This window comes from Podarcis tiliguerta (genome assembly GCF_965153285.1).
Source record: "Podarcis tiliguerta genome assembly, chromosome: Z".
Classification (NCBI taxonomy): Eukaryota; Metazoa; Chordata; class Lepidosauria; order Squamata; family Lacertidae; genus Podarcis; species Podarcis tiliguerta.
Window position 1 is genome coordinate 45862001 of NC_139553.1, and position 21545 is coordinate 45883545.

Here is a 21545-nt window from a genome sequence, read left to right on the forward strand (position 1 = left end):
GTAACAGGATACAGAAGCTTGCACTTCAAGGTCATGGGTTCAAGTCACATTCCATTTGGAAGGAAAAATGAAAGTTGTTAGCCCATGACGGCCATTTGGCTGCCTGGGCAAAAGCTAGCTAATGGTCTCCGCCGACTTCCTTGCAATACAGGTGTCTTGCATCACAAAAACCTAACTTTAATTGCCACCCTTTGGGGTTAGTCTAAACACAGCTATTGGGATTGGAGCGGATATGGAAATCAAGCTACTAAGCCCTCTCTGCAGTTGACCATGCTGTGTCATATTCAATCAGGACTCTCCTCTAAGCAGGCTGTCAATCAGTCGTTCAGTGCCAACACCAACTTTTCATTAAGAGATTAAAGCAGAGTCATTCCTTCCACCCCAATTTGGATCAGCAACTAAATGCGTGCTCAATATAGACTAAGCAACTAGAAGAGAAGGAATTGTTCCTTTGTGGCGAAAAGGCTCCCAATCTCCCTTAGAAAAAAAAAATCCAAGGTTATTCTTGGATAGCACATGGTATATATTAATCATAATCATGAAAAACAAGATCTATTTGGAGAAATATCAATCAACTATTTATGTCATTTGTAACTGAGTGCAGTGTATATTACGTGTTCAACTGTGGGATGTTTGTACGATTACTTATACTTCAAAAATAAAAAATGAACTACGTTAAACAACTTATAGGGGTTTCAGGCTAGATAGACTAAACTCTGAATTTAAAGTAAGTACCCAGGTTGCTCCCCCACTGCCTATAAAAACTGATAATCTGAACCATTTTAAGAAATTATAGCTGCAAAACATCTCTCTTGTACTTACTTCAAATTTCACAGAGTAACTGTAAATCAGATTCAGCTTGCTGTTAAACTCTGCAGAGATTTCCATGGGGGGGCCTTCACAAGACAAATTGTTTATATCCGTTTGTTTATAACTACAAAGATAAAATATAGTTTTATCACACATGATGATGCAAGAACCTTCGTTGCAATTTTTACAGATTCACTGACATAGTGTTAAATGTTTTCGTTTTTCTGAATCAATTTGCCTGAAGTGCCAAGTGTTCTTCAGAGTCCAGAGACATTTTGTGAATTAAACACACATTGCAAAAACCTCTCCATGAACAAAAACAATGAATATGGCTTCTGAGCACAAAAACAAGTCTGAATGTAAACTCCAGTGTTGTTTGGGGGCTTACTCCTTCAAACCACAAGCTAGCTTTATGCACCAGCCCCAAAATCCAGGGTCATAACACATGCTACTTCCCCCCCTCCAAAAAAAAGTTTATTAATATTCGTATTAGATACACTCCACGTAAGACGCCAAGAACCAGGCATTCCAGCATACATGCCAGGTATAATATGATCATTTCACAATTGTCCCCCACACTGTGTTGACTAATTCAAGATGGGTAGCCAAACGCAACCTGAAGAAAGTGAGATCCAAGAGGATCCGCAGAATCAAGAGCAGCGTTATAAGGTTAAGGGCCACTTTGCAAGTTACCAACTATCAATTTTTCCTTAAGAATTCGGACATTGCTATGTTATGAAGTACCAGCATCCCCTCCCACCCAGCACAACCCAAGAATACATAAGACAGCTATTGCACAACTGAGGAACCTTGAGCACCCCAGATGTTGTGGGACTACAATTCCGAACATCCCATACCATGCCGACTATAAGCCTAGGAACATAATGGCCCATCCAGTCCAGTATCCTGTTCTCAGAGTGGCTAGCCAGATGCCCATGGGAAGCCCAAAACAAAAACTGAAGCACAAGAGCATTTACCCCTCCTGCATTTTCCAGCAACTGATATTCAGAAGCATACAGCCTCTGGCTGTGGAGGCAAAGGATGGATGCAACCGGAGGACCACAAGTTTCCCATCCCTGATGTATCAGCTGCTTTGTTGTGATAAATTGCAGTGGAAAAGACACTTGAGCCATTTTTCATGTATGGCAATTGAAAGCAGCCTGCGGAATTTACTTCTGCAAGAAGACTGGGAACAGACCCCAAAGCAAAGGAACAGATCCCCAAAGCATAGGAATACAACTTGCAATTTATTTATTTATGTAGAAGAATCTGCAGCAAACAAAGCAATGGGAAGACATTTAAGTTACCCTGCAGCTATGAATTCAAAGGGCAGCTTTTAAAATTATTATTTCAAGACCAGGTGAGTTTTGTAACAACTTTCATGTTGTGTGAACCTAACAATTTGCAATGTGAGAAAAAAGAGGTCTGGACGCCCTGAATAACCTGCAACTGACTCATTGTGCCCCAGTTACAACACCTGCCCATGAATTGGGGGTTCCTAAACATGAAGGTATGCCCACTGAAGAGGTAAATGGGATTGAAATCTTAGGATTCCCTGACAAATAAGAGAAGTATTAATATCTGCATATTAATTCCATGCAAACAACTCAGCCTAAGGTTGTTTGATTTACCATGAACAGAGCTCACATACTTCTAAAGAGCAATACAGCTGGAAAAGGGTTCGCAAGATGCAACTTTCACCATCCCTGCAGACCTGCAGAAAAAGCAACACCTGTGGAGCTGCTTCTGACATCAGAGAGTTGTCAGAAGGGAAGGGAAATGACCATGGTAGAATCTGGACCACGTGGCTCCTAATGCGCATTACCCATCTGGTATCTGGTATCTAGTTCACACCCCTTCCCCATCATTCTGGCAAGGAGCTTCAAGACACAGGAAGCAGACCAACTAAAGGGGCAGGGAGAACAGAGCAGAGTTTAACCTAAGGAGGCTACTCTTGAGGCTGAGCCCTAGAAACAATGCTCTCTCAACAGTCCTCCAGGAGCTGTGGGTCAGCACCGACAGCCTGGGAACAGCTACTATAAGAGCTCTTTTGGACCCATTATACACTTACAGATTTCAACCCTCTCAGTTAATGTTTTGCTGCCAGTTATTTCCTTGAAATAGCTGTAAAACAAGGCTGGCCAATTTTAGTTTTATTTTTAGCCAAGCAGCACATGAAAGCGGAGGGTGTGACCACTCCACAATCTTGCACGCACGTTCTCATGACACACGTACAGCCCACCCTCCTCAGCTGACACATGCAGATTGGCTGGGGGGGGGAGGTATTGCCCCCACCGCCATTTTTGATCTGATGATTGGGATATCTGCATTCCCACCAGGGCACAGAGCTTTGCCCAACCAGCATTGCATCTAATTTATTTTTGGTGCTGCTTCCAAAACTGGGGAGCCAGAACATGGTATAAGGCAGCTTTTCGTGCTCCTGGTTCAGCTTGCTCAGGATTGTCCACAATGACTGGCAAATGGTATTCCAGAATTTCAGACAGGGAGCATCCCCAGCTCAACCTGGAAACACCAGGGACTGAACATGACATCTTCTGCTTGCAAAGCACTGTCACTGAGCTATGGCCCTTTCCCAGTTTGCTGGGGTGTTGGATCAAACAGTTGAATATCTCCCCACTGCTGTTTAATGCTAAGTTTCCAGAATGCAGAGCTTAAAAAAATAAAAGCAATCTTCATTGTGATTTGAGAAGCCTTACAAGATGCAACTCCATCCACATTTTGCCAGCGGGACGCGGGTGGCGCTGTGGGTAAAAGCCTCAGTGCCTAGGGCTTGCCGATTGAAAGGTTGGCGGTTCGAATCCCCGCGGCGGGGTGTGCTCCCGTTGTTCAGTCCCAGCGCCTGCCAACCTAGCAGTTCGAAAGCACCCCCGGGTGCAAGTAGATAAATAGGGACCGCTTACTAGCGGGAAGGTAAACGGCGTTTCCGTGTGCGGCTCTGGCTCGCCAGAGCAGCAATGTCACGCTGGCCACGTGACCCGGAAGTGTCTCCGGACAGCGCTGGCCCCCGGCCTCTTGAGTGAGATGGGCGCACAACCCTAGAGTCTGTCAAGACTGGCCCGTACGGGCAGGGGTACCTTTACCTTTACCTTTACAAGATGCAACTCCATCCACATTTTGCCAGCAGTGCCCTCCCGCTACTTGCAGAGCAGGTTCAATGCCACTGACAGCAACACAGGAGAAACACAGGCCAGGTCAAGCTCAATTCCAAAGGAAAGGGCTAACTTTTTCACTCTAACCCATCTCCTTCCCTTGGAGCAAAGTAGATCAGTACTCTTACAAGGAACTACAGGACCACCTAATGGAGGGAGAAAAGATTGCAGGCATTGCAGGTGAAGCAACCCGTATTTTCAAGCACCTCGAACCATTCTCTTACAATATATCTTCAGACTACGTGTGGCAGCAAACATCCGTTTTGTGATGATAGATAGATAGATAGATAGATAGATGATAGATATAGATAGATGATAGATATTGTAGATACACACAGAAAGAATGTGTTTCAACCTCTTTTTGAGCACAAAATCTCACGGTGCCTCCCATAAAGACAAACACTAGAGAATGAGAAATGGGTAGAAACAAGGCAGTGAAAGAAAACTTAACTATGCCCCCTTGTGGAATGCATTACCCCAAAACAGTTATTGCAAGCCATTCAGGAGGGCAGTGGTTCCCAAACCCGTTTTTTCCCCACCTGAAAATTGCTGAGACTCTTGGTGGATCACTTAATGATTTTTCTGCCTTGTTGTAGCAATCATAATGAGCTGTACTAAAGGCTGTGTGGTTTTTAATTACATTTTCGCAGCTTCCCCTCCTTCTTATATAATGCATTTGGATGCATTCCATAGATTTCAGATTGCAATACAATAAGAGAAATAAAATAAGCAATCGAAAATACCATTAAAAATCAATACGAGTATTTGGTGCAACATGCTGGTTGACTGACCAAACCCAAAGAGCGCTCGCTATTAGTTCCTCATCATCCTGGAAAAAAGGGAGAAGTGGAGTGGCACAGGATTCTGTGTCTTTATAAATGACTTGAACCAAGGAATTGAGGGGATGCTCATAAAACCTGGGAGAAGTAGCTAATGCCACAGATGAATCCCAGATTGGAGATTGGAGAAATGGGCCAAAACTAATAAAAATGAACTTCAATAGTGATAAATGGGGTTCTGCACTCAGACAGGAGGAACCAGCGACACAAATATAAGATAGGGGACACCTGGATTGCCAGTAGTACAAGTGAAATGGATCTGGGGGTTTTAGTAGACCACAAGTTTCACATGAGCCAACTGTGTGATAAAGCAGCAAGAAAAGACCTGTGAAAAAATCAAGAGCTTCTGGAACACAGTGTATCATGAGCTTAAAAAAATGTTTAAGTATAACTTTATGAAAAATACAGAAGCTTTTCTACTAGGGATAATGGACACAGGCATAGCAAGAGAAGATCAGAAAATATTCCTCTATGCCACAGGAGCGGCAAGGATCCTAATTGCTAAAAACTGGAAAAAAGAAACTGTGCCAACAAAAAAGGAATAAACTGTTAGAGTATATTGAACTGTCTAGATTAACAGAGACCACACTAGAGATCACACTAGACAAAAGTTTCAAAAAGCAAGGGGGAAATGCAGAGAACAATTCACAAAACAGTGCCCTAAAATACATACCTAGATTTGTTTTGATTAAAGTCTGCAGGAAACTTTGTGGATATTTAAAGTTATAACTAGAAAAAACTTAATAATTATTCATAAAGGACACAGTTTATAAGAAGTAAATAAGGAGGCCAGATACAGGATAAAGTAAGTCTTCTATTTGATTGTTTGTATTGTTGTATGTTATGTTCACTGTATGTTATGTTCATGTTTAATGTGTTTGGGCGGTGAGGGGTTGTGTTATGTTGTAAATAAAATTCCAGTTTTGTTTTTTTTAAAAAAAGCAGCAAGAAAAGCTAATGCTCTTCTAGGCTGCATCAACACAAGTATAGCATCCAGATCAATATACTGCTCTATTCTGCATTGGTTAGACCACAACTGGAGTGCTATATCCTGTTCTGGGCACTTCAGTTTACAGATACTGACAAGCTGGGCAAACAAGATGATTGAGGGTCTGGAAACCAAGCCTTATGTATGAGAAACGGTTGAGGGAATTTGGTATGTTTAGCCTGGATAAGAGAATACTAAGAAGAGATATGATTACCATCTTCCAACATCTAAAGGACGGTCACACAGAAAACAGAGCAAGCTCGGAGGGTGGGACCCAATCCAAAGGCTTCAAGCTACAAGTAAGAAGATTGCAACTAAACATCCAGGAAGAATTTTCTGACAGCAACAGCTGTTGGACAGCAGCATGGTCTCCCTCGGGAGAATGTGGACTTTCCTTCTTTGGAAGTTTTTAAGCAGAGGTTCGATGGCCAGCTGTCATGGATGCTTTAGCGGAGATTGCAGGGGGTTGGCGTAGAAGAACCTTGGGATCCCTTCCAACTCTACAATTCCATAATTCTCTAATGAATGTGCTGTCTCCCACCTTCAACCACAAATCCACAGGCACAGCACAGACCACCTGAACAACATTGAGGGTCCAACAGTGGTCCACAGATCACAGTTTTAAGAACCACCACTGTACGGTAAATTCAAATCGTACATCCATTGAGCAGATTTGAACAGGATGAAGAGTGTTTTGAGTCTGCACTTCCTTAAGGACAGATTTTAACAGATTAAGTATCCAGCATAAGCGGGAAAGCAAACATATATATGGGTAAAGAACAATGCAGGAGCACAAAAAGTGGAATGCTCCGAGGGACCTCTCGCCGCCTCCTTAAAGCCTGAGTAGACTCTGTGAATGCAAAGGCTTGAAGGAAAAATAAATAAATGGAAATCAGGGAACTGTGGGCTTCCCCTACTCTCCATTTCTTTATTATTCCCCACCTGCGAAAGGTCGCGACTGCATAAGAAAGCAGGTGCATGTTGCAGGCGTCTTGTTCTGCTTAGCACCCCAACACCAAATAGAGCAGGTAACCAAAACGGAACTCAGTACGAATAGTATCTGCCTGTGAACTGACACGCCGTAAATTGTCAAGTGCCCAGCAGTTACCTTTTGGGTTCCAAGCGAGCTGTAACCAGGCGAGCTCCGAGCCAGTTCTCATTCTGCGCACTGTGGTACGTGATCGTAATATCAACGTGGTTGAAAAGATAGTAGGTATTCTTCTTGTTGAACTCAGACTGGGGGTGTGGGGGAGAGAAATAGAGCCATTAAATGCCTAAAAAGGATTTATTATTATTTTCAGTATTATTTATTCAAATTTTTAAATACAGCTTAATTTTTTTAATAAAAAAGAAGAATCCCAAGAATTTTAGGAATTCACCCCTCATGGAGCTACAATTCCCAGCACCCAGAACAAACTATAGTTTCCAGGATGCTTCAGAAACAGTCATGCGCTTTAAATGTGTGGTGTATCTTGTGTCTGTATCTTGTGTGGATAGATCCAACCTTTGGAGTCGCACTGAAGGTTCAAGGAAATCAGAAACAAGTTCCGGAAACACAGATGCTTTTCTAGGAAGCACTACCCATTTCATTCACTCTACACTCTTCTCCTCCATTCAACTGTTCAGGCTCTACTTTTTCATGCACCTCCAGCCTTACCCAATAACACACACTGTTAATTTCCAATGCAATATGTAAAGCAGCCCTTTGTTTCTGGCATATAAAGGGTGGGCTTTGGAATAGTGGCTGCAGTTCCTCTAAGAGAACAATGGCCTTTTCCAGGCTAATGCAATAAAGCTGATGACTCTGGGAAGTCTTCTGTAGAAACTTTAGGAAGAGAAATGACAATTTCAGAAAGCTGCTTCAAGTACAGTGATACCTCTGGTTACGTACTTCATTCGTTCCGGAGGTCCGTTCTTAACCTGAAACTGTTCTTAACCTGAAGCACCACTTTAGCTAATGGGGCCTCCCGCTGCTGCCGCGCGATTTCTGTTCTCACCCTGAAGCAAAGTTCTTAACCCAAGGTACTATTTCTGGGTTAGCGGAGTCTGTAACCTGAAGCAGCGTATGTAACCCGAGGTACCACTGTACTTTTATTTTTTATTATTATTTATTATTATTATTATTATTATTATTATTATTATAAAAACCTACTTTGGAGAATGAGTCTCTCAATCTCTGAAAACCTACCGACAAATATATTTAATTACACTCTCACTACTTGACGCTGGTTATCTGCTGTTTACTTTTCATGGACGCAGCTCCAAAGCAAAGGAAATAAAAATGCACTCAACTATCCTTGCAAATTAAACTTTTAGTATACATCCCCATCAATGTGTTCCCCTGTGACCATCATTGATTGCTTTCTTGGTCCTATGCCTTGTTAATAATAATAATAACATGCAATAATATCTTTATAGCCAATGAAATTTGCCACTGTACAAAGAGACATTAAACAGCCCTTTCTTCCTGTAGATATTCCAATGCCCAGCAATACCTACTGAGAATTCTTCTGCAAGACCTGAACCATCATCGCCTAATTCTCACATTACTTGTGGGCACATAATGCATACTCTGGGATGGGCAGAACAACACACAGGAGCAAACAACACAGCATCTGAGCTAGCCATGGAATCAAAACTGCTTTTCTATTTTACGGCCAAACTGTTCCCAAGTGAAAGTGCTGGGAAAGTGAAATGTAGCTCTGCTCAGATATTTTAGGTCAACCAGAGACCCTCTGGCAGTTTTAGACAGATGTTTTAGGTATCTGTCATGTTGGCTGCAGCTGATGCCAATATCCAGAGGGCACCAGACTAGCAAAGGGTGGTTTTGGTTCCATGACGGAGCGAGCTTTGAACACCTAACAGATCATCTCATTCCATATAGACCCCAATCAAACCCTGTGTTGCAGGAGAGGGAATCCTGCAGCTACCATCTTATCAGGAGGTCTGTTCTGTACCATATTGTTAATGGGCCTATTATGTGGTGACGCCTACCCTTTGGGCCTTTTTCCCATTGCATATGGCCCTTGTGGTCTCTTCCAACTCTATGATTCTATAATTCTATGATTCTAGATGCTGTCTCTGTTGTCTTTGAGGTGCTTGTTGAGGACTTACCTCTTTCACCAAGCCTTCTAAGTGGAGTTTTGTTATCTCAGTTGGCATCTCTGTCAGATTTGAAACTGATTTTACATTATTGTTTAACTATTATATGCAAAAAAAAAAAAATTATTTTATATATGTAACTGTTTTACATGATTTTACAGCACAGTGGTACCTCGGTTTAAGAACAGCCCTGTTTACGAACAATTCGGTTTACGAACTCCGCAAAACCGGAAATAGTGTCCCGGTTTGCGAACTTTACCTCCGTCTAAGAATGGAAGCCGAACAGAAGAAGGGCACCAGGGGTGGGAGGCCTCATTAAGGAAAGCATGCCTCGGTTTAAGAACAGTTTCAGTTTAAGAATCAACTTCCGGAATGGATTAAGTTCGTAAACCGAGGTACCACTGTACTGTAAATTGCTTTGAGGTCCTTCATAGGAAGCAATTCTTAAATGCGATAGTAATGATCGTGATAGGAACATGGGAAACTGCCTTATACAGAGTCAGACCATTGGGTCCATCTAACTCAGCACTGCCTACACTGGCTGGCAGCAGGTCACCAGGGTTTCAGGCAGCAGTCTCTACCAACCTTATCTGGAGATATGAGGGATCGAACCTGTGACTGTCTGCATGTGAAACAGATGCTCTACCAGTGAGTTATTGTCATTCCCAGCTGAGTTACAGATGCTGATATTCTCTTGTCTACTTTCTTTATCTTTATCTTGTAATCTGTAGCCTACATTTATTTTTAATTCTCTTTAATTAAAGGCTCTCATTGATTATTTAATTTTGGCTATGTTTAGAGGGCCAAAAATTCAATCAAAATCAAGAGTCAGCAAGTGATAATCAACTGAGCCCTTCAATACACAGCTGGCAACCAGTCCAAATAAACATGCTCAGACTCATCCTTCATGACACACATTTTGTATTTCCTTCCCCCATCATATATCTTCTTAATTGTTCAGCAGGAGTTTTTGCACGTACCGACAAGGCATGTCTCAGGCATAACATTTGCACAACCAGCTAAACCACCATTTAGTGCAGGGGTGGGGGAACTTTTTCAGTCTGAGGGCCACATTCTATCATGGGCAATATTCCAAGGGCCACATGCCAGTGGTGGGGAGGCAAACAAGATTAGTGCAGCATGCACGAGGAGGAAAGAGCCGCTGTGAAGCTTGGGCGCATACACTCCCCCTCCTACTCCACCCATGACAAGGAAGGTGATTTTTGCAATGTATAGTTTCGGTTTCCTGAATCTTGGCTTATCATGTAACGTAACCAAGTAACTGCAGTTTATTCCCAACTATGGTCAATGTCAAAGACAAGCCACCCATCTTGCTAAACCATGATTTAGTGTGACACAAAAACACAGCCAACGCCAAGCCACAAGAATTCAAGAGCAGCTCTGCTAGATAAGACGAAAGGCCCATCTGGTCCAACATCCTGTTCTCACCAGATGTCTATGGGAAATTTGCAAGCAGGACGTGAGCACAACAGCATCCTCTCCATGTGTGCTCCCCAGCAGCTGGCATTCTGAGCGTACTCTGGAGGTGCTATGCAGTCATTGTGAGTAGAAGCCACTGACAGTCTTATAATCCATTAATTTAGCTAATCCCTTTTAAAAGCCATCCAAACTGGTGACCATTGTTACATTTCGTGGTAGAGACTGCCTTTTGTTAAGCATAGTTTAGACTTCATGCCATGGTTTGTGTTCAAAAAGTGCAAGCATGCTAAAGAGTCTTACTGTTTCGCTTTCCCCCGAGAATTCCCAGGCGCTATACCACACAATAGCCACTGAGGGCAGAGCAACATCCCAATCACTGTTTTCCTGTTCAGTTTTAATGCCAAGCCACTTTGTTCAAGCTCTGCTCTGCAAGCCAGCTTCATCCAATGGTTTCCAGGGTTATTTGGTGGCCGCTTCTAGACCACGTTTTGAAGGACACTGTGAGTTCAGACACTGCTCCAAGGTTTGGTGCTGCATCTCAACCTTCACGGGATTCTAAAAAATGCCAGAGGTCTATATCTAATACCTTATCAGAAAACATTAAGGAAATGCACCCTGACCACTTACATTTATAGTGCAGGAATCTTTAGCTCTGCCATCTGAAGCCACGAAGCATCCAACTGGAAATCCTGGATTACAGAATTTATGTAATTCTCCAAAATCGTAGCACCAAGTCACTGGCATGTTATCAATAATCCTATACAAGAAAAATTGCATGCAGATAATTCTGTTAAGAGTCAGAAACGCCCTCAAGTTTATTGTCACATTTGCTTTTAAAATGCATTTTAGAATTGCATGTGAATTACTTCGCTCTCTTTTATGAAATCAGTATTGGACAAAATTTGGGGTATCTTTCAAATCTCGATAGACAATTTCCATTCCTTCCTTCCAGAGACTATTGATTTCACAGAATGTTATGGACTCACCAGTGATGCTGGTAATTCAACCGCATTCCTTTCTTCAAGAATTCCAGCTTGTTTTTGTCATTTGCATTCTCCGGGTCATAAGACTTCATACAGGCCACTTGGCATTGTTGGTTTTTCTTAAATGTAAACTGATATAAGCAGAGAAGTGTTTTAACATTTTTACTCCATGCAGTTGGAAATGACACATTTTCTTTCATTCAAAATTACACTTTTGTAATCATCATTAGACCAACCCTTAACTTAAAAGGTGCCATTTAACATCTAAACACCTTTATGAATTCTGTGCAGTTTTATTTTATCTTCACTGCTCCCAAATTGAAATCTCTTCCCTCCTCCTGCTCCCCCAAACACACAAACACACCCCTGTGCAAATTCCAGGTGCAATGCATGCAACCATATAGGTATTTTCAGAGAATCCTTGCTTTCCCTTTCAAAAGCAAGTTTTCAATCCCTAAGCTAAAAAAGGAAAACACAAAATTAATTAACTGATTTTTTAAAAAAAAAATACAATTAGAAGGCCATGGAAGTTACCCCACAACAAAAAATTCTCTGGGCAGGATACAAATAAATACTTTTTTAAAAAGCTTTAAACACAAAATGAGGGACATAAAGCCACATCTAAAGCTACTCAAAGTACAACAAGTAATAATAATAATAATAATAATAATAATAATAATAATAATAATAATTTATTATTTGTACCCCACCCATCTGGCAGGGTTTCCCCAGCCACTCTGGGTGGCTTCCAACAAAGACCAAAAATACACTAAAATGTCACACATTAAAAACTTCTGAATATCAGTTAGTTGTTTATTTCTTTGACATCTGATGGGAGGGCATTCCACAAGGCAGGCGCCACTACCGAGAAGGCCCTCTGCCTAGTTCCCTGTAGCTTTGCTTCTCGAAATGAGGGAACTGCCTGAAGGCCCTCAGCTTCAAGAAAATGGCTTCAGGAAAAAACGGGGGGTGGGGAACTGGTTTTCCCCCCATTTGGGGGGGGGGGTTCAGGCCTTCCCATCTCTACTACAGACCAAAACAAACAAGCCTTCAGCATTTAGCCACACACCACACACACAGAGTCATCCAAATCATACTGAAAAGTTGCATGAACCTTGTAGGGCGATGATGCTATCCGCTCTCCAAACAAGACTTGTCCAAGATTTTCTGAAGGCCTTTTTTCTTCTGCATCTTGACAAAAGTCAAAACTATGAACAAACAAAGAAGAAGAAGGTTGTTTCTACTCTGCATTACAAGAATTGCACTTGTAACTAGGTTCTAATCTAAATCAAGCATGTGGTGTGCTGTTCTTTGACTACACCTCTCATCATCCCAGACCACCGGCTATGCTGGCTGGGAAAGATGGCAATTGGAGGCTGCAGGTTCCACGTCCTTGCCCTAAGCGTTTTTTAACTGATGGATTATGTTGTAGATACAACACAAAACATGGTTTTCATTCATTATAGTTCTAATGCCAAACCATGATGTATATCCTTAATGTACAGGCACATCATGATTTCTGTACTAACTCTCTTCACCAACCTTCACTGAGAACACCTTCCCAAGCAGTAGGCTCTGACAGGGAGTAACATCCCAAACCACAGTTGGTTGGTTTGGATGCAAAGTTAAACCACAGTTTGCCAAAACCATAGTTTCAAATCACGGTTTCTGGTCACTCATAAACCACCGTTTGTCAGATGGTGTTGGCTAGACCCCTAAATCATCTCAAAGCCAATTCTGCCCCTATCATTTACCCATGCAAACTATTCCAAAGAAGTTTTACCATTCAGTTAGCAATCATCTGAACACTCTGCAAATTAGATGACACTTTGCTTAAAAAAACTTTTTAATGGGGAAATGCAAACACTGGCTTAATGGTATCTGGATATACTTACGCATCATATTCATACGGTAGAACTGATTCAACCGAGTCCAGTCTGTTCACAAACAGCTCTATTTTTGACTAGAAGAACAGAAAAGCTGATTTAGACATTTTGAGTTGAATGTAATAATCCAAGACAGAATTTTTAAAAAGTTATTAAAGAACATTAGAGCATTCTCCACACTTAACAGTTCTAAAGAAGTTATCCCAACACTGTAATCCTAAGCATGTTTACTCAGAAGTAAATCCCACTGAGTTCAATGACTCCTACTCACTAATAAGTGTACTCAGGATTTCTGCACAATGATGTTATTCTAAGCAGGTTTAACAGGAAGCAAATCCTATTGAAATCAGTGGATCTTGTGCCCAATAAATACAGTTAGATCAGACAGTAAATTTAATTATTTCTGTGTGCAATCACAATGAGTCAAGTCCAATACCTGAGTGCTTAGGAAACTGCCAAGCCAATCAGGCCCTTGGGACTCTCCCCAAGCCATGCTACGCACTCCTTAAGTGCTCATGCCTGGCTGGAATAAGTGCCTTTATTTCCATGGATGCACAAAAGAGAGGCAGTGCAGGCAAATGAGGCGGCACCAGGCAGGCTCACTGTTGGAAATGCTATCCTATGTGCATACTTTACCAGCCAACCGAGCCACACCACAACCCCAGGCTAGGGATGGACAATCTAAGGATGGACAATTCTAGGCTAGGGGTGGACAATCTCTGACCTTTCAGATGCTGCCAGACTACGACTCCCACTACCAGCCATGCTGGCTGAGTCAGATGGGAACTGGGAGCCCAAAAAGCATATGGAGAGCCATAGGTTCCCCATCCCTGTTCTTCTGCACAAGCAGCATCTTGTTGTATTTATTTGTGCGCTCCCACAGTTAACTAGCAGGTCATTTGTAAGCATTCCCATTTCAGACAGACTAATGAGCTTCAGGGATCATGTCAGAGGGACTACGCCTCTGAATACCAGCTGCTGGGAATCTCAGGGGAGCAGAGTGCTCTTGTGCTTGGGTCCCACTTGCGGGTTTCCTACAGGCACCCTGTCTGCCACCATGAGAACAGAATGCTGGACTAGATGAGCCATTGGCCTGATCCATCCAGCTGTGCTCCGATGTTCTTATAAGCAGAATTTTCCTTGTGGGCCCAAAGCAGAGACATAATTTGAAACGAAGTCTTCCAATCCACCTGACCATATAATGCCTCTCGTGAAACCATGATGCACAGAATTTACATTGGCATAAATCTGAAGCCAGAAGTAGCCTGGGAATAAAAGAGGGGGAAACCTCAAATAGGTTTTTTTGGGGGGGGGGGTCACGTGGCTCCTTTTCCCCTGGTACCAGCACAACCAGTTACTCTCGCTGAATTGCTGTAGTAAAACAAATACAGCCTTGCTTCCTGTATCAGTAGCATACAGAGGAAATTCAGGTAGCTTATTAAAGGAAAGTAATGAAAGGAAGAACCAGGATTTTTATTCATATATTCATAAGCTGCCCTTCAGCCAAGTTTCTGAGGTGGGTAACAAAAAACAAGATAAAACACATAAAGACAGTAGGTAACAATGCTTTAAAAATATGTATTAAAATATTCAGTTCCTTAAAGAACTGATTGCTACAAATAATTATTTAAATTCTTAAATTAGTCTATGTAAGGGGGAGAGAGAAGGTAAAGAAGCCCATTCCACCAATTCTGCTGAGACACCTGAAACTTTTGGTTCCTCCTCTCCCTAAACAGTTTCTCCTTTTCACCTGATCCTTACAAAAGCTCTGTAACTAAAAACTAGCACCTGAGTGTGCTCCCCCCCCCATCCCTTTTCTTACTGAGCCGCGTCCTTTACAATGAAAGCCTGAATGCTGGCACTGCCTTGTTATCAATCTTTGTAAGCTGCTTTGGAAGATTTCTCCAGCTGAAGAGCAAGGCGAAACACTTCAAATAAATAAATAAATAAAGCAAGCAAGCAAGCAATGGTTAAGGAACGCCACCTCAAGGCTTCACGGCAGAGACAAGATACAAACTAGGGAGTACCAGATTCAGTCTCTCAGCAACTACACTACCTCTCTCATTTAACAGCCTGGCCACTGCCATCCATGTCTAGGTAACCTCCAGATTGGATTACTGCAATGTGCTCTATGTGGAGCTGCCCTTGAGGTCAACCTGGAAACTGCAGCCAGTGCAAAATGCAGCAGCTCCTTCACTCTCTGCAGCAGAGTATCCCCATCACGTTATGCTGCTGCTGAAAAAATTGCACTGGCAGATAATCAACTCCACGGGAAGGCTCAAAGGGCTGGCTTTGAAGTACACAGTCTCATACAGCTTGGGACAAGGATACCTAAAAGACCATCTCATCCCTTACATGCCCAAGCCATCACTGTGTTCTGCAAAAGAGGACATCCTGCAGATAGCATCCTTTCAGGGGGGCTATTCTATGCAATGTCAGTCAGGCCTTTAGTGTGGTGGCACCTCCCCTTTTGGAACTCGCTCCCATTACATCTCAGATAGGCACTTTCTCTATTGCTTTTTCGGCACCTACTTGCCTCTTAAAACAAGCCTTCCAAGTGGAGGCTGTTATCCCAGTCAGTGCCTATATTGAATCTGAAATAGTTTCTATATAATGCAACTGCTTTATATATTGCTGCAAAAGTTGGATGCCACCACCCCTCACTCTCAGCTGAGTGGTAGCAAGATTCCAGGAGGTTCTAAGAACTCACACAGGATCTGTGTTTCTTTGAGAATCAAGACACAGCACAAGCTGTCTTGGCTTTAAGAAATATGTCATTCACATATTTACACCCAAGTTTAGTTGGAGGGAGTCCAGACCTTACAGTTTCTTCTTTTACTTCTTTGGCAATCACTCCTTAGCCAAGTAAGATTGTCTTCCATGAACACAATCTTAATAGTGAGCCCATAACTGACTGTGGAGGCCAATTCTGGATCCACACGTCCTTCCACAGTGGTGATATAGGTTTCCAGGCAGGAGTTGATCACGGTGAGGATTTGCCAAACATGCCTTCCTCTAAGCACATTTCTCCCTTTCATCCTGAGTTCGAGCGTCTTCAAAGTCCATGACATCTTTCGTAAAGTCTGTTCTCCAGCTGGAGCACTTGTAGGCCAGTGTTTCGCTATTATCGCTATTTATACTACATTTCTTTAGATTTGCCTTGAGAGTGTCTTTAAACCTCTTTTGTTGACCACCAGCATTGTGCTTTCCATTTTTAAGTTTGGAATAGAGTACTGTAGTTGCTTTGGAAGATGATAATCAGGCATCCAAACAACATGACCAGTCCAACAAAAAAGCAATGTTGAAAAATCATTGCTTCAACACTGGTGATCTTTGCTTCTTCCAGTACACTGATATTCGCCTGTCTTCCCAAGTGATGGGTAAAAATTTTCAGGGACACCGTTGATGGAATCTTTTGAGGAGTTGGAGATGGCATTTATAAGTGGTCTATTTTTCACAAGCATACAGTAGTACAAGCTTTGTAAACAAGCATTTTGGTTTCCCTGCAAATGTCCCGATCATCAAACACTCTGCACTTCAATCAGGAGAGAGCTGTGCTTGGCTTATCCCCAGCTAGCTGTGTAAAGCTGCCTGGGCTTGTGATCCTAAAATGCTTGGCTTTTTAATTAACCAAACCTTGCTTCCTTTATGAACTTATGAGTTTGCTCAAATTCTAGCTCTTTACTGCATCTAGAGCAGGGGTCAGCAAACTTTTTCAGTCCACTGACCTTGTGGGGGGCAAGACTATATTTTGGGGGCGGGGAAAATGAACAAATTCCTATGCCCCACAAACAACCCAGAGATGCATTTTAAATAAAAGCACACATTCTACTTATGTAAAAACACCAGGCAGGCCCCACAAATAACCCAGAGACACATTTTAAATAAATGGACACATTCTACTCATGTAAAACACGCTGATTCCCAGACCACCCATGGGCCGGATCCGGCCCCCGGGCCTTAGTTTGCCTACCCATGATCTATTCTAGAGGTTATGGCAAGTCTCCCCCTCAACCAAACTCATAGCAACATGTTCTTACCACATTGTGAAACCACTTTGAGATGTTTCACAGGAAGCAACTGATAAATAAAATAACAATAGCAATAATAACAACAGAGCTGTGTGAGGTAAATTAGGTTCAGAAAAGGGCAACCAAGTGCAATTCCCCTATGAAGAGAAGGTGACTTTTGGGACTTTTTAGTTTAGAGAAAAGGCAAGAGCTGACATGATCGAAGTGTATAAAATTATGAATGGCATAGAGCAGTGATGTCCAACTTGTCAGCACCAATTGACAGGTAGACGCCCAGGTGATAGCGGTCGATTGCAGGATTAAAAGCAATGCATAATGAATGTTTCCGCCCCGCCCCCCTCGCTCTGTCCCTACGGCATGTTGTAAGTGCGATCCTTTTTAGTCTTCTTCCAAAGTTAGTTGGCTTCATTGTTTTGTGCAGTTGTTAGCGTCGTAGTTAATGGTTAGCCTCCCCCCCCCCTTTAAAAAAGCTCAACAACTTTTGCCTCTCTCAGTTTTTTTTTATACTGGGACTTTCTTCCTCTCTCATAACACTGAAAGTCGGAAGATTCAGGATAGATAAAAATGCTTCTTCACGCAGCACGCAGTTAAACTATGGAACTCGTTCCCACGGGAGGCAGCGATGGCCACCAACTTGGAAGGCAATAAAAGAGGTTTGGACAAATTCAGGATAAGTCTATCAGTTGCTCCACCCCCACACTTGGAGGTAATAATTACCGTATTTTTCGCCCTATAGGACTCACTTTTTCCCCTCCAAAAATGAAGGGGAAATGTGTGTGCGTCCTATGGGCCGAATACAGGCTATCGCTGAAGCCTGGAGAGCCAGAGGAGTCGGTGCGCACCGACCCCTCTCGCTCTCCAGGCATCAGGAAGCTCTGCGCAACCCTAGGGAGCCTGGCGCACACATGAAAAACTTAAAACAAATCCTTATTTCCTGATGAATAGCCTTTGGACTATAATGTAACTTAAATAGAAAACTATCTTTAGAAAGATTTTTCCTCCCAAAGCATTTTAAAAATCCGATTTAAATTTTTAAAAATCCAATTTAAATAAAAAAAACCTATTTAAATTTAAAAAATCCCATTTAAAATTTAAAAATCTGATTTAAAAAAAATAATCATTGATTTTTATCCACTCTGTAAAGCACTGTGCACACCTATGTACCCTGAATACATTTTACTTATTAAATTTGTATACTGCCCTTCATCCAAAGATCACAGCCTGGCTCACAACACAAATATACAAAATGAGAACACAAAATACATAAGAAAACAAGCACAACAAACCAATAACCCCCCTCCCACAAGCACATTTAATAGTCCATAGAATGTTAATCAGCCAAAGGCCTGTTTATAAAGAAGTGTTTTCACCAGGTGCCTAAAAATACATAATTAAGGTGCCAGGTGAGCCTCCCTGAGGAGAGCATTCCTCAAACAGGGAGCCACTGCAGAAAAGGCCCATTATTGTTTTGCCACCCTCCTGACCTCTCATGGAGGATGCACATGAGAAGGGCCTCAGAATGATCAAAGGGTCCCAGTTGGTTAATATGCCATGGGAAGAGGTGAATTGGGCCCAGAAACTACGTAATTGGCAGCCGGTTCAGTTGAACCAGGATTCATGTAATATGCTCAAGGTGTTTTGCCCCAGTGAGTAACCTGGCCAATGAATTCTGCACCAGCTGAAGTTTCTGAACAGTCTTCAGGGGCAGCAATAATAATAATAATAATAATAATAATAATAATAATAATGCATTACAGTAATCAGTAAACAGTGGATTGTTTTGTGGGAGCCAATTGAAACTAAATCCTTCGAAGACAGAGGTCCTATGGCTAGGTCGGGATGGCATGGGGATGAGGGACCAACTCCCTTCTCTTGCGGGGGCCCAATTAGTGTCATTGCCTTCCGTTAAGAGTTTGGGTGTAATCCTTGACGCCTCCCTTTCCATGGAGGCACAAGTTACAGCAACGGCCAAGGCGACATTTTTCCACCTTCGCCGCATCAAGCAGTTGGTCCCTTACCTTTCCCGCCCCGACCTGGCCACAGTGATCCATGCGACGGTCATCTCCAGGTTTGACTACTGTAATTCGCTCTACGCAGGGCTGCCCTTGAAGCTGTCCCAGAAACTCCAGTGGGTACAGAATGCTGCAGCGAGGCTCCTCACGGGGTCTCTGCCATGGGAGCATATTCACCCAGTGCTTTTCAAGCTGCACTGGCTCCCGATAGAGTACAGGGTCAGATTTAAGGTGCTGCTTTTGACCCTTAAAGCCCTCCACGGCCTAGGACCCTCGTACCTACGGGACCTCCTCTCCTGCTATGCCCCACGGAGAGCCTCAAGGTCCATAAATAACAACACCCTAGTGGTCCCAGGCCCTAAGGAAGCTAGATTGGCTTCAACCAGAGCCAGGGCCTTTTCAACTCTGGCTCCGGCCTGGTGGAACGCTCTGCCTCATGAGACCAGGGCCCTGCAGGATCTGATTTCTTTCCGCAGGGCCTGTAAGACAGAGTTGTTCCGCCTGGCCTTTGGCTTGGAGCCAGTTTGATTCCCTCCCTCCCTCTCTTTCTTTTTTCTTTTCCTTCTCCTCCTGCGATGAGGCTACATTTTAATATTTTAATGTTCCATTATTTTAATGTTGTATTTTACTTTTGTTTTTAAGTTGTAATCATTCATCTTGTTTTTATTATTGCTTGTAAGCCGCTCTGAGCCCGGCCTTGGCTGGGGAGGGCGGGGTATAAATAAAATTATTATTATTATTATTATTATTAATCCAGCCTAGAGGTTTGCAGAGGACAGACAACGGAAGTTAAGCTGTCCTTGTACACACAGGGGCACAGCTGGACAAATGGGGGCAAGCGCCCAGAGCACAAGCAGTCGCCTTGGCTGACCCAAGCACCTTGCCCATGGCTGACCAACTGAAACTCATCCAACACAGCAGGACTGGATGGTGCTCTGGACACCCCTTGAGATTCATCTGCTCTAACAGCAGAGTCAAAGTTCCCGGGGGATGCAAAAGCGATTTCACCCTTCAAAATGCTTTGCAAACTCCTCAGGAGAGAACTCCATCCTTCCTGCCGACTCCTTCAGACCAGACTGGGTAAAAAAAGGGGTCCTGCACTACCCGGAAAAGCTCTGCCAGTCAAGCTCCCAATGTGTGCGTGTGAATTTAAATGCTCGTTCTATCGGTATTTAATGATTAAAAAAACAACAACCATCGTTTCCTCCTAGGTTCTCATCTGTTTCTGCTTTTATCGGTAAGATGCCTTGAGCCCCTTGTCAGGGAAAATGAATATATTATAGAGGAACATATATACACATGAATTTACTACTACTACTAGGTATGAATTATTTGGGTTCTTCCCACCCAGGAGAAAAGCTTAAGAGGGGGTGTACACCTGGGGGAAGGGGAGGGGCTCGGTGTGTGCCCCCCTCCCCCACCCCGAGGAAGGGGCTCCTCCTCTCGACCCCCCTCCCTCTCTCCCACATACCTTGCATCCGGCTTTCTCGCCTCCCTCGTCGCAGAAGCTGACAGGAGCCAAGCCCGGCAGGTAGAAGGCGCCGCACAGGGACGCCCAGCCCCCCAGGAGCAGAACAACCAGAGGCAGAGGCGGCGGCGGCGGCGCTCTGCTCCTCATCGTGGCGGCTCCGGCTGTTTCCCGCGACCACCGGCCGGCGACCACCGCTCTTTTGCTAGGCACTGAGGGGAAAGGGAAGCCCAGCCGGGGTGGAGAGAGCGCACGCGCAGGAGGAGGGGGAAGTAAGCGCTCGGGCGGGGCGGGCCTTCCTCGGCGGCCTCGTCACAATCGCCTTGCGCTCGAGGAGTAGGAGAAGGAGGAGCGGAGGGGAGTGTGAACACGTGACCAGAACACAACGCCGCCGACGCCATCTTGGGTGAGGGCATCTTGCCCCGCCCCCTTCCTTGTCCAAAACCTTTGCGACGAGAGAAGGGTGGAAAGGGGGAGGAGCTTTCTTCCTCCCACCCCCACACCGCTTACGTTTGCTTTCTTTTTTTGCACAGACTGGTATAATTTTATACAAGATATAAATATAGATATGTGTGTGTGTGTGTGTGTGTGTGTATTGCAAAATTATTTAAAATTACGCACCGTATAATTATTTACACAAATATTAACATGCTAATACTTAGGTGTCAAAATATAGTATATAATATATAATAATACATGTAGGGGAACCATGCATTCTTTCCTGAATTTATTGGAGCAAGTATAAATAAATGTGATAGATATACTGTATAGAAATAGGCACATTTAAATTGTACGTATTTACTGTATTTACATAGA

At 43.2% G+C, this 21545-nt stretch overlaps 1 protein-coding gene across 1 annotated transcript in view; it reads right to left on the minus strand.

Moving 5' to 3' along the window:
- LOC310669018 (transmembrane 9 superfamily member 2-like) overlaps positions 1–21085 on the minus strand; it is a 48801-nt gene extending 27716 nt beyond the window's left edge. Inside the window, exons 1-7 of the mRNA XM_083422471.1 lie at positions 20733–21085; positions 13228–13295; positions 12447–12540; positions 11336–11463; positions 10977–11106; positions 6916–7043; positions 823–934 (exon numbers count right to left, since the gene is read on the minus strand). Coding sequence (XP_083278597.1) covers positions 823–934; positions 6916–7043; positions 10977–11106; positions 11336–11463; positions 12447–12540; positions 13228–13295; positions 20733–20879 — 807 coding nt within the window. The 5' untranslated portion in view covers positions 20880–21085. The remainder of the gene's footprint in view (positions 1–822; positions 935–6915; positions 7044–10976; positions 11107–11335; positions 11464–12446; positions 12541–13227; positions 13296–20732) is intronic.
- Positions 21086–21545: the final 460 nt, after the last annotated feature.